The following is a 16,372-nucleotide window of genomic DNA, read 5'->3' on the forward strand; positions in this document are numbered from 1 at the left end:
ATTGAAAAAGAAATACACTCTCCAAAAACTCATACATAAATACATTTACATTGTCCTATGTTCAGTTTTCACTTTTTATTGTCAATCTGAGGTTAAATCCCGTGTGAAGTGTGTACATGCTGAATGTAAGATGAATTCGCTTCAAAAGTGATAAAGTTTCTTCTGCATTAATTTAATGAAATAAATATTTTTTTGAAGTTAGTCCTGAATTGATGGATTTCATTTCAATCTGTCTGTGTACACATGACCATCGCCAACCAATATTAAGTTATAGTTATTTAATAAAATTCCGTAATCCGAAAAAAGTATACCGGATACCTTAATCACATTCCTGAACTAAAATAAGACATCACACCCCTAGACGTGTGTATTATGTGTTACTCTCCTAGTCAAACACATGTGTATCACGCATTACCCCTCTAGTCAAACGGGTGTGTATCACGTGTTACTCTTTTTGTCAAACACGAGTGTATCACGTGTTTCCCCTCTAGTCAAACACGTGTGTATCACTTGTTACCCCTCTTGTCAAACAAGTGTGTATCACGTGGTACTCCTCTAGTCAAACACGTGTATCACGTGGTACTCCTCTAGTCAAACACGTGTGTATCACGTGTTACCCCTCTAGTCAAACACATGTGTATCACGTGGTACTCCCCTGGTCAAACACACGTGTATCACGTGTTACTCCCCTAGTCAAACACATGTGTATCACGTACTACTCTCCTAGTCAAACACATGTGTATCACGTGTTACTCCTCTACTCTAACATGTGTGTATAATGTGTTTACCCTCTTGTTAAACACTTGTTTATCACAGGATAACCCGTTTGACACACGTAGGTATCACGTGTTACCCGTCTAGTCAAACACGTGTGTATCTTTTTACTTCTCTTGTCAAACACGTGTAGATCACGTGTCAGCCCTGTATTCAGACTTGTTTGTATCATGTGTCTCTCCTGGAATGAAACACTTCCGAATCACGTGTCACTCCAGGAGCCCAAATCATGTATATCACGTGTCACTCATGGAGTCAAACTACTGTGCATCACGAGTCACTCTTTGAGTCAAACACATGAGTATCACCTGTCAACTCTCGAATCAAACTCGTGTGCATCACGTGTCACTCCCGGAGTCAAACTATTGTGCATCACGAGTCACTCTTTGAGTCAAACGCATGAGTATCACCTTTGTATCACGTGTTTGTCAAACTCAAAAACAAGTCCGATACGTATCAAGTTTCCTGGTTTTAGAACTGTATTAACATAAATGGTCTACTTTAATCTGTTCACCGCTAATTATCACCGTGTTTTGTGTCCTGATAAAGTGTGGTGTACCGTCAGCAGTGTTGGAAGTTTTGTCACTTCGCGCCACATTTGTGTGCTGATGTAAAACGCGACGAAACTTGCATAAACATGTACTATTTTCCATTTTTGACACATTTCGTCAGCATACCGTAGGAAGCTGGTGAGTTCCTGTTTTGATGTGATCTTGTATAATTGGGTGGGAATATTAAATATTTAGGTTGTGAAGCACTTAGATAGACAGCAAGGAGAACAGGTACGACGAATTCATTACAAAATTATAATGATCTGAAACCAGAACAAAAGTGTCCAAGTGATCACATGTCCAGGAGGTCATTGGTATATAGAGGTCTCGAAATGAATAAAGCTTCCAAAGTCGCTATAAGACATTGAGATATAATAAAAAAAACTTTACCTGTTTGATAGATACTCAATCACTATATTTCTGTTCATTTTGTATAAAAAATTAAACATTCATTTTACCTGTAGTTATCTGATCAGTATAAATTACTGACTTTACCTGTAGTTATCTTATCAGTATAAATGACTTTACCTGTAGTTATCTGATCAGTATAAATGACTTTACCTTTAATTGTCTGATCAGTATAAATGACTTTACCTGTAGTTATCTGATCAGTATAAATGACTTTACCTGTAGTTATCTGATCAGTATAAATGACTTTACCTTTAATTGTCTGATCAGTATAAATGACTTTACCTTTAATTGTCTGATCAGTATAAATGACTTTACCTTTAATTGTCTGATCAGTATAAATGACTTTACCTTTAATTGTCTGATCAGTATAAATGACTTTACCTTTAATTGTCTGATCAGTATAAATGACTTTACCTTTAATTGTCTGATCAGTATAAATGACTTTACCTTTAATTGTCTGATCAGTATAAATGACTTACCTGAAGATAAGATCAAGTATGAAGAATACGTATATATTTTATTATTTACGTGTGTCCACATCTTCTATGCATACTAAATCCCAGATATGAGCTAACTATTCCAGTGGTGGTATTGAAGATATCATTGATCATATGTCGATGTAGATTTCTTGTTTTAATTCATTAAGTGTATATGTATGATAAAACGTTGACGATGTTTTAAACAAATTTGGAAATAAATTCTAAGAACATTTTATTGTTTGAATGTTCATCGTCTTTCTTTCATTTGTTTGGGTAATACTCTATCGCATGCTTTAGAAAGATAAATTACTTTGGGATTTAGTCAGGTGATGGTATACATTTTAAGTGGTCTTTCCTCCGTAGTCCATCCGTGGTCCGTCCTTGGTCCGTCTACAACGCTTGTATTTCTTCGGAAAATTCGGATGAATATCTTATTGATCCTCCAAATATTGCTTGTCCGTCTTGAACTGATAAATTGAATGTTGACCTTTATAATCTCTTATCCTTATTCTGTAAGAAATGCGTTTACAACATCGTTTTTACATATCTTGGTTGCCCTTGACCCCTTGACACGCGATGTCTGTTTTGGGACTGATGGGAATATAAAAACTGACCAACTGATGGCCGGCTTGGATTTTGACAGTTTTAGTTTAAAAGGGACCAAAGAATTATCACTTCGGTTCTCCTCTAGAAACAGCGATAACAACAATTTAATTGATAGAATTAAAGATTGTTTTGTTAATCCTATGATTGTATTAGACCTACCAATGGAAAGGATCTAACGAAATAGGAACAAAAGATGGACTTCGTTTTCCAGATAGGTCAAAAAATTATAATGCTCAAGCATCGAAAAATAAAACTTTCAACAAATAGCGCTCAACGAGAATGATTTTATTTCAATTTCATCGCCCAGGTCTTACATTTATTTAAAGGCATAAGGGAGACAACTCCCATTGATAATTTCGACATCATTACAACGATAGTCCCATATAACAGTATAAAGCCAATGCTCACATACAATTGCTCTTACACCAACGTGTACTTTTGTATTTTTAATCATTAGAAATAGAATAGTTCTTAATGAAATCACGTAAGTCTTCTCAATAATTTTCATTTTTTAAACCCTGTGTTCCGCGGATGGTTTGAACGTCCATTGACGAGTTCTTGCACAAAAAAAATCGTGATAACTGGACCAGACCTTCGAATATCGAAATAACTGGACATGTAACCACCATAGGCTGCGGAAGCAGGCAGGTTGCTTTCCAGAAAATGTTATTTTACACAGTATGACATCAGATGTATTTTCCTTTGATATACCACCATGCTTGATTTCTCATAATTTTGTAAATCTGCAGTTTTAGCATCAACGTTCGCGACCGATATCGGCTACCATAAACAGTTATCTGATGTCAATTTATTGACGTTTATTGAAACATGTATATGGACATCTTTGCAGGAATAATCTTTTCACAATGGATAAATTATGTGCTTTGAATGCTCAGACAGGGAGAAAGGAGGGAAGGTAACTTTGGTTGATCAAGAACTCAGACAGGGAGAAACGAGGGGAGGTAACTCTGGAAGATTAAACCTTCCATTAAACTTCCATTGTGATTTTTTTTTTTAATATATGAATGGCATTGACCCAGTTTAAAAGTCACATGGGTCACAAAGTATTTGCTTGTAGTATGTAGATTTCAGCTAGAATAAAGACCACAAAAAAAGTGCTTTTCAAGATAGCAGTGAAATGTCATCTCGGACTTTGCAAGACATTGAATGATAAGAATATTGGTAAGTATTATATTGGAACCAGTTCATGCTAGTTACGACAAAATCCTTTCGGAGGATGTGGAAATGATGTTTACAATACAATGTCTCTGTACCCTAGTCTGTATCCCCTAGACACATTTGTTTATCTCATTAGTTTATCTAACGGTTTTTTTTACATCCACTATTACGACCTTTCAGCGAAAAAGATAAGAAAATGAGTAGAAAGGGACAAATAAGAAGCAATGAGAGAGACAGGGATACAGAGGTGAGGCACAGGGACCGTCTATTTCTTAAAATATAATTTTGAAGACCGACCATTGCCTAATCTTAGTTATAACCTAACTCAAACTAGGCGCGTCGCAGCACTAGGTTTAGGAAAGAGCGGAAGAGGAATGGGGTCATACACTATACGCCTTATTTAGTCATTTTTAACTTAAACAAGACATAAGGCTTGAGCACAAAAATCATGCTTGAGCATGAGAACGGTTTCATGAATACGGGCCCTGGTCTTTACCATTCTGGAACACCTCGTCTTATTATCTTTTCTTTAGTCTAAAGTTAGACATCTTTGTTATTTACGATTTTCCATTGACTTTCAGTTGAAATTTCAGTGTTTTGATCTGGATTCTTCTGTCAACACGTGCAACTATCTGATAGTATAATCCATGTCGTCATACATTACAACACGTAATATCTAATACGTATCAAAATTATTCCTCTAATTTTACATTAATTTCTAAATGTGAAATTATTAGAAAATAGACTGTACGTCTATTTCAATAATTAAAAAGAGGCCAATGAGCCGGAACGGCCATCTGACTGTAAGTACAGAGTAATATCAACCGTCCTCAGATACACTAACAAATCGCCATTCTACTGACTCATACGTAGTCCGCTAACACTACACAAACGACATTCAAAACCAGTCGTAACAGATATACGTAGGTCAGTCATCATCAATACCCAGTGGTTAAGACGACCTTCAACAAATTTATACAAAATATTTTATTAAAGAAAAAATGATACAGTAATGACAACGGGACTGTTATATACAGAATACACAGAAAATAACACGGAATACACCTCCACTGTGTGACAAAATAACGGTGGCAGTGATGTATGACCAGATTGACATGTCATCCAAGTGTGACGATCCATCAGTGTTATAGACCATAAATGACCGTCAGGTGTAGTCATAAAACTGACCACTAGACGTCACAGAAATTTTCGGGACTCTAACCCTTTTTTGCTATGTTCAGAACTCACCAGAATTATCTCGTTTTTCATGTCTTCAAAAACATTTTTGTTGTATACTGTAAAATTAAGTTGACTTCGTATATCGTTTTTTTTAACTGGAAATTATACTTTAGTGGACACTTCATTACTTCATTATACATTTTCGTATGAAGGTGGATATACTAAAACTTGTCAACATTCTATTTTTACATTTCTTGGACTTTTTATAAAAATGGATTCAGAAAACCAACGCAATAAGCAAAGATGACACATAAAGGAAAATATAAACAAATTTTACTATACACAAAGCTTCTATATATCGCAGATGGTAAGAAATTGACAATAACATATCGTTGTATCATAACGGGATTTCAGCACTGTATTCCCCATCTGATTCATTTACATATCATTAACATGACATTTACATGTCATTAACATATCATTTACATATATCCAATCGCATCCAAGCTGTCAATTAGGACGCTCGGGTATGAAACACTTTGTGTATGTATGTGAGTCGCACTGTTTTAATCAGTTCCGGTTTTTCGCTTTTTTTACTTTTGATTCCAGCCTTAGACAAGACATGTTTGTAAAACTTTTCGTCTTTCTGAAATAAACATGAAGAACACTCTCCAGCTTTCTTAAGCCACTCCGAATCTTTCCTGGCTGTGTACCCTGCAATATAAAGTACACAATTAAAATCCAATAACTAATTAATTCATATATTAATCAATATTCTATTAAATACTTCGTCACATTAGTTTGCTTATGTGTTCATTTGTAAAATCCTAACAATAACCTTAACGGGCAGTGTAGGACAGGGAGCTGTGCGCCAGTGACAGCAGTGTCTTTACCCTATATATAGGGCATGCACGGATAGTTGACATTGATATAAAAAAAAGCACGTCCTTGATGAAATATCCACTATGCATGCTTACGAATAAAATTAACATTAAATTCGTTGACCTTTCAACCTTTAAGTAAGTAACTAGCATATAACATTTTATGCATGATTAGAAGTGTTTTTTAAATAGACTGTCGGCTTTGACAGCTGTATTACTAGGTCAGAATGACTGTCATTCTCATTGTATTCGACCGATAATTCTGGTGTTATTCTGTAGGACCTACATAGACGTGTCCTCATTACTTACGAGGACTAGGAGAGTAGATTTGTGCCTTGGGGCTAAATCAGGAAGGAACACATATTTATATATGTAGGTGCTTGCACTATTTCAGGGGCACGTGTTGCAATAATCAACGTGAGAGCACTAAGTTTACACACGTGTTTGGTTTCAAGGACATATGCAACAAGCAACATTCTACACGTGTTTGGTTTCAGGGACACTTCCAATAAAAGCATCGTTTATCACCAGGAGACACCTGGTGAAATAGTTCAATCGAAACATTTTTATCGGTTTCCTGACATTTTTAGGAATGTTTTTCAGAGTGATAAAGTAGCCTGTTATTTAATTAGAGTAAAAATTTGCATAATTACACTATGATATAGACGAAGGTTGGTAAATCTCAAAAATCACATGCACAAACTATAAGGTTCCGCACCTAAATTACTTAAATTTTCTACGACGCTTAAAGCAACAAAAACATAATTTCAATATTAAAACAGGTCAGTGACGTCATTGTGACGTCATTGTCCATCTCTAATTGTATAGTACCTACCTGACTTAAGTAATTTCCTGGCAATGTCGAGAGTTTGAAGGTCAGTTGCGTAAGTGGCGAAATGGAGTGCTGAGTGACCCTCAAGGTCAGTCTGATTGACGTCACATCCACATTTCAGCAGGTGTAAACATGCCCTCTCTGACCCTAGATGTAAGCCAATCAGAAAGGCCGATCTGCCCATATTGTCTACGTCGTTAATCCTGGCTCCTGTAATGACAAATAGCGTGTCGTAAAATCTGTCCGTCATTAGTTCACTTTCTCAGGCAATGACCCTGTCAGGCGGGGAGTAGATGTGCTCGTCTTTTTCACTACCATTACTCCTTAATACGACTCTATACGTTTACATCTCCTGTGTCACTAATATTCATCTCGAAGTTCGTGATTTTATTTTATTCATTTGTCTACTTATTCATCTGTAATCAAAATCGTACAGAAATCTATCCTTATTACTGAGATACTTTTATATTATCAAAACAAGTTTTTTACAGTGAAAGTTATTGAAATGTGTCTTTGTTTACTACTTGGATATTTATAAATTATTTCCGATAATTTTTCACGCTTACCCGATTTAATCAGCAACTTCGTCATCTCGATGTCGTCCTTCATGGTAGCATACATCAGTGGGCTTTCCCCGGCATTGTCGACCCTGTTTACGTCACAGCATCCTGTTAAATCAAGGTTATCGATTAAAATAATTTACAATTATGATAATTTGGCAAGCTTTCAATGGTCTCGTTTTTTATATAACATATATTGTAAATATTATGAAATTGTCATGACTGTGTGTGACAGATGCCATTATTGATTTCGATGCCTCCACTCGGATTCGAACACGGGACTTATTAGTCTGACGCTCAACCGATCGAGATATAGAGAAGTTCACTCTAGCCGAGCGGTATATTGAGGCTAGAATTAACCAGGGTTACATGTGTTTCAAGTTTGAAAACAAATACATTAACCACGATGTAATGTATTAATGGTCGTGTTCGTTCATGTAAATTGGTGTCAGAAACGTGTCGCTTACAGCCTTAACGAGACTAAGCAATAGACATTTACCAGAACACGTAACAACTCTATATCGGTTTTCTTGTTTACCAAGTCATGACTCAAAACCTACATTTGTATGACACATAAAGAAATCTGAACATGTGAGCGGTAGTCACAAAGTCACGGCGTACACCAACGTTAATTAATGTAACACAGGAATTTCCTTACTAAACCCCGGGCCAATCAGCCGAGACAAAGTACGTCCTTAAAATGCAGAAATTTACCTGAGGACCTAGACATTCATTACATCTAACAGTTATAAATATATCTCGGCATTATCAATCTTGTCCGCGATATTTGACAAATCATACTGATGTTACCTGGTCCTGTTTCCGTATGTAAATTAAATAGACAGATTTGTGATCAATGTAAGGACTGTTCATAAAGGAAGTATGTAAATTTTAATTAAACAGCAAACATTTCTAGGAAATAATTCATAACTTGTCATTAAACATGCATATTTTTTTGTTTTTGTTCTTTTTATTTCTTTTAAGACTTTTCTAGGTAGTGTCCTGTTTCGCAAGAAATAAAATCCAATATCATACTCACCACATGAAACGAAAATCGATGTTCTCTTAACTTACAGAGTCTACAGCCATTGGTAAACACCACTAGTTATAGGTGATTACAGGTAATACCTAGTTATAGGTGATTACAGGTAATACCTAGTTATAGGTGATTATAGGCAATACCTAGTTATAGGTGATTATAGGCAATACCTAGTTATAGGTGATTACAGGCAATACCTAGTTATAGGTGATTACAGGTAATACCTAGTTATAGGTGATTACAGGTAATACCTAGTTATAGGTGAGTATAGGCAATACCTAGTTATAGGTGATTATAGGCAATACCTAGTTATATGTGATTACAGGTAATACCTAGTTATAGGTGATTATAGGCAATACCTAGTTATAGGTGATTACAGGTAATACCTAGTTATAGGTGATTATAGGTAATACCTAGTTATAGGTGATTACAGGTAATACCTAGTTATAGGTGATATCACGACTTTCCGACATTTTTTATGTGACTTGAAGTCGGTTTATTTTTTATCCTACCTTGTTTGATAAGCAGTTTCAGAACATCGTAACTTCCGGCGTCTACAGCCTCATGCAATGGTGTTATCCCGTCATCATCACCGACATTTGGGTCACATCCGGCTTCCAGAAGCTGAATAGCAACTTCCGGTTGATCATACCGGGCTGCATAGAAAAGAAGACTTCTTCCATAAGTGTCTAGCTTGTTCACTTCCTCACAACTACACTTGGAAACACGTGATGTCTTCTGGGACTCGGTGCCTTTCCTCCTGCGTTTCAGCAACGGCGTCGACCAAGACAACAAACTCCAGCTGGATCCTGATGATGTAATTGTCATATCTAATTTCCACACAGACAGACAAAATAATCTGAAATAAGATTATGTTTCAAAATTACTTCCGGTAAAAGATAAGATAAGTTAAATTAACTTTAGTATTGTAAGGCGTGCGTTTCCAGTTATCACGGACTTAATTACCTTGAGATAATTAGATATCCAAGATTACGGTAAATACTCTGGGTGTTCTCTACCACGTCAAGTAAACTGTGGACGAGACGGTGTACTAGGGTCGACTGATACACACATGGACTGGGAAACCCAAAATATGTCTCTGTATATATTTCTGTCACGGTTGTCCATCAACGAAGGTTTAAAACCTTTATCCCCGGGGGGAACTAGCATTCCTTACTATACTGCGTCATTGTGTAAAGGTGTCTTATTTCTGTCAATCAAGAGACGTCGGGAGACCGCCCACAAACAACCCCGCCCACAGCAGCGGACAGCCTCGCACTTTATCGTTATATAAGCTTTGATAACTACTAATGATAAACTGTGAGATCTGCCAGAAGTTTCTTGTGATTTATCCGGACTATTAAACCAGAAGAATGTACATGTCAATTACCAGATCAAAACAAATTATTGGCCCCGCCCACAAAGTAGCACATGACTTGTAATTGCGTTGTTGGTTTAAGATGTTGGTACCAGGATCCTAGGCTTAAAGCCTAATCGGACGAACACTCGCACAGCTGATTAATACATCTTACATGTTGCCAAAAGAAACAGCAGATCTGTACGATAACAAATAGTGGCTACCACTTTGTCCTCTAAAGCATTGCGTAATTTCAATGGTAAATTGGTGCTAGGACAGCTGGTACAAAATTAAACTTAATTTATGATTTTGTGGTTTCGTTGTGACTACAAGATAGAATGGCGGTAAATTAAAGAACTTTTGCGGTCAAATTGATATTCCGATTTTGTAATTAAATGATGCATTTTTTCATGTTTATTGTTCTCTCATAATAACAAAGTCATTTGAATGCAAATCAATAACATATTAAAATAAGATAACAAACAAGAACATTGTGTGAATTCTAGTTTAATGAAAAGATATTTAGGATCACACAATGATCAAAGTCCCCCTTTTTAGCGTTTACAGATATATACAGGCCTGGTAGCGTCAACCAACTTATACTTGTTATAAAAAAGATCGCGAGACATCGTTTACTACATCACATTTACTAATATTCTCACATGACAAACACTTTTGCAAATTACATGTATAAAACATTACGATCGTGAACATTTGTCACATCTCTACATTTATATTTTGCATCGTATTCCGCATAACATCTCCATAAAATTAGTGGATGTATAACATGACTTGGAACGAATCCCAAACAATATCGTATACATATATACCTGAATATGCAAGTGTTTTTAATCAAACATTCCAATGGTAACTGCACTGCTTGTCGAAGTTTTTTTAGAACACCTCTTCAGCTCTCGTTACCAAGGTCAGATAAGCTTTTGTCGCGGTGCGGTCCACTCGTCCTTTTTTCCTGAAGCGAATTCTTCTCAATAACTGAAAGGCTACAAGAGTCATACTATTCACCTGGTAGGTTCCTAGGATGATATAAGCCCATAATCAAAGTCACAAGGGCCACATTGCTAAAAAAAACCCTCAAACGACCTCTTCTGAGTCGCAAAGTCATCTAAAAATCTTACAATCACGACATTGGACCGGTAGTCTCCAGGGCTGACAAAATTACCTTGACCCTTTAGCATGATCTCTGGGGTAAACGTTGCTAGAATCTTCAAATTCAATGGATAAATATTTGTGATAATCATTGATTAACATGTGAAAGGTGCAGGCCCACTGGGCCTCTTGTTTAATCACAGGGGCCTGGCACACAGATAACTAAGCCAGTGACCAATATAAACTGTTCTACCTGAAGTAACCTTGTCCACAGATTCTACCTAATGTAACTGTGACCTTGGCCATCTGTTCTATCTGCTGTGACCTTAACCTATCCTATCTGGGCTCTCTGTGACCATGCCCACCTGTTCTATTTACTGTGATCTTGATCACCTGTTCTACCTGAGGTAACTGTGACCTTGGTCACCTGTTCTATCTGCTGTGACCTTTTTCTCCTCGGGATGTCCTAGCACATGTTTTCTCGTCGGGATGTCCCAGCACATGTTTTCTCGTCGGGATGTCCTAGCACATGTTTTCTCCCCGGGATGTCCCAGCACATGTTTTCTCGTCGGGATGTCCCAGTCCATGTTTTCTCGTCGGGATGTCTAAGCACATGTTTTCTCGTCGGGATGTCCCAGTCCATGTTTTCTCGTCGGGATGTCTAAGTACATGTTTTCTCGTCGGAATGTCCCAGTCCATGTTTTCTCGTCGGGATGTCTAAGCACATGTTTTCTCGTCGGGATGTCCCAGTCCATGTTTTCTCGTCGGGATGTCTAAGCACATGTTTTCTCGTCGGAATGTCCCAGTCCATGTTTTCTCGTCGGGATGTCTAAGCACATGTTTTCTCGTCGGGATGTCCCAGCACATTTTTTCTCGTCGGGATGTCCCAGTCCATGTTTTCTCGTCGGGATGTCTAAGCACATGTTTTCTCGTCGGGATGTCCCAGTCCATGTTTTCTCGTCGGGATGTCTAAGCACATGTTTTCTCGTCGGAATGTCCCAGTCCATGTTTTCTCGTCGGGATGTCCCAGTCCATGTTTTCTCGTCGGGATGTCCCAGTCCATGTTTTCTCGTCGGGATGTCTAAGCACATGTTTTCTCGTCGGAATGTTCTAGTCCATGTTTTCTCGTCGGAATGTCCCAGTCCATGTTTTCTCGTCGGGATGTCCCAGTCCATGTTTTCTCGTCGGGATGTCTAAGCACATGTTTTCTCGTCGGAATGTCTAAGCACATGTTTTCTCGTCGGAATGTCTAAGCACATGTTTTCTCGTCGGAATGTCTAAGCACATGTTTTCTCGTCGGGATGTCCCAGTCCATGTTTTCTCGTCGGGATGTCTAAGCACATGTTTTCTCGTCGGAATGTCCCAGTCCATGTTTTCTCGTCGGAATGTCTAAGCACATGTTTTCTCGTCGGGATGTCCCAGTCCATGTTTTCTCGTCGGGATGTCTAAGCACATGTTTTCTCGTCGGAATGTCCCAGTCCATGTTTTCTCGTCGGGATGTCTAAGCACATGTTTTCTCGTCGGGATGTCCCAGTCCATGTTTTCTCGTCGGGATGTCTAAGCACATGTTTTCTCGTCGGAATGTCCCAGTCCATGTTTTCTCGTCGGGATGTCTAAGCACATGTTTTCTCGTCGGGATGTCCCAGCACATTTTTTCTCGTCTGGATGTCCCAGTCCATGTTTTCTCGTCGGGATGTCTAAGCACATGTTTTCTCGTCGGGATGTCCCAGTCCATGTTTTCTCGTCGGGATGTCTAAGCACATGCTTTCTCGTCGGAATGTTCCAGTCCATGTTTTCTCGTCGCAGTTCAAAACTTTATCAAGGAGTTTTATTTCTTTTTGACATAATGCCATTCACTTAAATGGTGTTCCGTTGTACTGATAATGATAATGCTGTACAAGAACATAGTACTTTTGTATCAAGTAATTGTATAAAATATTTCATCAGGTTTTTATTTTTTCACTTTTGCAGGCCTAACAAACTCAATCATACAAAAGACACACAAACACCTACATGTTTCAGGTAGATAACTTATATCTAACTGTATATGTTTCGTTATTTAAAAAAAGTGCTTATAGTCTCGTTAATTAGGGAGTGTTCACAGGATAGCCGGACATGACAAGTTTGACAAAGCACAAAAAATTCACTCTCATTCGAAGAATTAGGAAAAGGAAATCCGTCTCTCGTCTTTATATACCGGCGGAGAAAAAAAGATTCCGCGATAAAAATATTCACCCAACATAACATTTACCAAAACCAAGCTAACAGAGAAAGAAAGAGACGGAACATTTTCTTCATGTTGGTAACGATAATAGAAAAGACACAACCAGTAGAGGATTAGAGTGTGACGTTTCGATGACGACACGGTCACCTTCATCTTACATCACAACCAGTAGAGGATTAGAGTGTGACGTTTCGATGACTGCACGGTCACCTTCATCTTACATCACAACCAGTAGAGGATTAGAGTGTGACGTTTCGATGACGACACGGTCACCTTCATCTTACATCACAACCAGTAGAGGATTAGAGTGTGACGTTTCGATGACTGCACGGTCACATTCGTCTTATAATACAACCAGTAGAAGATTAGAGTGTGACGTTTTAATGACTACACGGTCACCTTCATGTTATAACACAACCAGTAGAAGATTAGAGTGTGACGTTCCGATGACTGCACGGTCACCTTCGTCAGACAAATGGCCAGTTCACCATGATAACATCCTTCGATCCGATAACGACTGGTTGATTTGTAATACATTAGCAGATATTGATAGAATAGAAGTTCCTATAGAACAACCAGTTGAAGAAAATGTTTCAGAATATCAGCGGAGGTTGTTACAAGGTCAGATCGGTAAATCTCCACAAACAGCGTACCACTCATTTAACCCTATACCCGCCAAATCAATAGATTATATTGTCGATTTAAAACGTCCAACGTCAGGACGTTAATTCAGTATGACCACTCTTACACGAGAGGATAATACGTGAATCCTGAGGGAGACCTAACAAGCTCGTACACTCAGTATTAACTTATCAAAACAGGTTAAAAAAAAAACAAGAGAAAACATTCAATTTCACTTTCAGATATGTTGATGTTATATCCATCATTATTTTAAATCAATAGACTTCTGCAAAGAAACATACAGTTTTCCAACAGGCTGTGTGATAAGCGTGACGATTTCTATTTCCCTATTGTGATTTTTTTTCTGTTTCTGGATAGTAGCATTCCTGTATCCTCAATCTGTGGTGTTAACATGTCGCAGTTGATTCGATGTTCAATGTAATGTAATGTAATGTACATGTAATGTATTTAAAACAACAAAAAGAGATGATTGAATTCTGATTCATTATTTTGGGATGGAATTGTATGCAATTGCTCATGTTATGTGATCCGGTTTTACAGGCCAAAGGGGAAATGTATGTTACTGACTGCTGGTCATTGCGCACGTACTCGCTCCTACTGAACACAGGCTGATTGGTTATAAATGTTTCGTCCCTCTGATGTCAACTTAAAATATTATATATATATTAAAAATATATCCAGTTCTGGAATAGGTTCCGAGTACAGATTATGTTTTACATTGATTAAACATTGTCTATTCTTGGTTTTGTACTAATTATAAATATTTCTGTCCATATTGATTATATCATAAAGTTAAAGTTAGTATATTTTTTGTAATAGTTTGTCAAGTTGATCGATCTTTTGATAATGTTAATTTCAATTCCATGCGTATTTGAAATTTTGCATCTTTTTGCTTTATACAAGATATGTTCTGGCATTTCATTTCTGTGAAGTTCATTTTTTTCCAATTCTGGTAAATGCAAATATCTTGGATCTATTAATCAACCATTTAAATCTCCATATTGTTTGTAGAATCGTCGTGCCGTATGTTTCGCGATCTACGGGTTGTGTCCCCTGAATAAAGCTCTCTTTCCCTACGAAGAGGTAAGTGTTACTTTTTTGTATAAGCCTTTTGAGTATTTTACCAGTCCTGTGAAACAATAGTTCGGCAATTATAATCGAGTCGCAATCGATTCATTTAAATTTGCTCAATAAGTATTTGCACGTCATACATTTTTCTGAATTTGATTCAAAGAAACAGGACATCCTATCAAAATCAGATACCGTGTGGTTTTGTCCACCATGCAGAATGACAGTCGAAAAGAATATTCTCACGGACAGAAAAATAGAAGAGAGGTGTAGGCAAATCACGCAAGAATTTGAAGACAGAATTGCGGAACTTGAAAGGGAGGTAAAAGGGTTAATCGCTGAACTGGAAATGAACTTGAAATGTGAGAAATCTGCACCAAGCAAAGACGAAATAGTTGCTGAAATTAAAGAGCGAACAGAGAGGGAAAACAACATAATTCTATTTGGAGTTCCAGAACAGTCCCATCACGAAGGAAAGAAACGTATGGAAGAAGATACTAAAGTTGTAGGAAATTTATTACAAGTCTGTGGAGTGTCAAACAAAGATAGGCCTGGAAAAATTATATATTGGGAAAGAGACCAGAGTCCAGTGACCTAACTAATAACAGCCGGCCTATTCTAGTTCATTTTGAGTCACAACAACCAAAGAAAGGAATCTTTAAAAATATTAGAAAAGTAAGAAATCAAGCCAACTTTCCTCAATAGGAATAAGAAACGACTTAACACATTGTGAAAGAGAAGCAGAGAAGGCATTATAAAAGGAAGCGAAGCAGAAAGACAACAATGAAACGGAGGATTATGTATACCGTGTCCGTGGACCGCCTTCCCAGAAACAATATATAAAGAGGAAACTTTTAATGTCATTTCAACTTGAAAATAGTGAATTGTTTATGCTTTTTAGCTTTTAATTGGCTATACATATGTAATAACTGAGAATATTAGACTTTTTATAGGAAACATCTCCAGATCTACATATAACTTTAGATATGGATATAGAGGAATTAGTTTTGCCTGCATCCACTATTTACTTATTACTGAATTTAACCAAATCTAATGATTGCAACTGGGTTATTTAGCATTCTGCTTTAGTAGTCATCACATAGTGAAGAGTGTTTGTATCAGATGCGTTAATCAAATAGGCTGTAATTGCACGAGTTAACTATTGGTCTAGGTACAATATATATATGCTTATGACTGTTTCATCCAAGTGAATAAACAAAATGATGGAGACACTGTGTCACATGTTGTGAGTAAAAAGCTCTGAGCAGAGCATGTTACTACATAACTACGTATAGATTGAAGTGAATGGGATAGAGGAAGATAAGATTAGACAACAGCAGTGAGAAGAGGGAACTTCACCTCACACTGAACAAACACATAAGCTAACGCTACAGAAGTCATCACTGGCCCAGTTTCTTTTCCCTCCAGATGAAGGAAAGCCTTCATATATATCTTATCCTTCTAGATGACTGAAAACCTTCAT

At 37.3% G+C, this 16,372-nt stretch overlaps 1 protein-coding gene across 1 annotated transcript; it reads right to left on the bottom strand.

The window, feature by feature from the left end:
- Positions 1-5,532: 5,532 nt before the first annotated feature.
- Positions 5,533-9,319, bottom strand: LOC132550678 (poly [ADP-ribose] polymerase tankyrase-2-like). The gene is made up of 4 exons (XM_060214769.1): positions 9,004-9,319; positions 7,459-7,560; positions 6,896-7,102; positions 5,533-5,893 (listed from the first exon to the last, which is right to left on the bottom strand). The coding sequence occupies exons 1-4, from the start codon at positions 9,317-9,319 to the stop codon at positions 5,694-5,696; spliced, it is 825 nt and encodes a 274-aa protein (XP_060070752.1). The 3' UTR covers positions 5,533-5,693.
- Between the last annotated feature and the right edge of the window lie 7,053 nt (positions 9,320-16,372).

Source organism: Ylistrum balloti, unplaced genomic scaffold (genome assembly GCF_031769215.1).
Source record: "Ylistrum balloti isolate Yb309-2 unplaced genomic scaffold, AGI_CSIRO_Ybal_v1 Utg370138, whole genome shotgun sequence".
NCBI lineage: Eukaryota > Metazoa > Mollusca > Bivalvia > Pectinida > Pectinidae > Ylistrum > Ylistrum balloti.

Excerpts from the sequence above, each read along its gene's own strand:
- LOC132550678 (XM_060214769.1), bottom strand. The coding sequence starts at position 9,319 with ATGACAATTACATCATCAGGATCCAGCTGGAGTTTGTTGTCTTGGTCG. Across the intron at positions 7,103-7,458 it reads GAAGTTGCTGATTAAATCGG|GAGCCAGGATTAACGACGTA; the intron begins GTAAGCGTGAAA and ends TTGTCATTACAG. Across the intron at positions 5,894-6,895 it reads CAGGAAATTACTTAAGTCAG|GGTACACAGCCAGGAAAGAT; the intron begins GTAGGTACTATA and ends TTTATATTGCAG.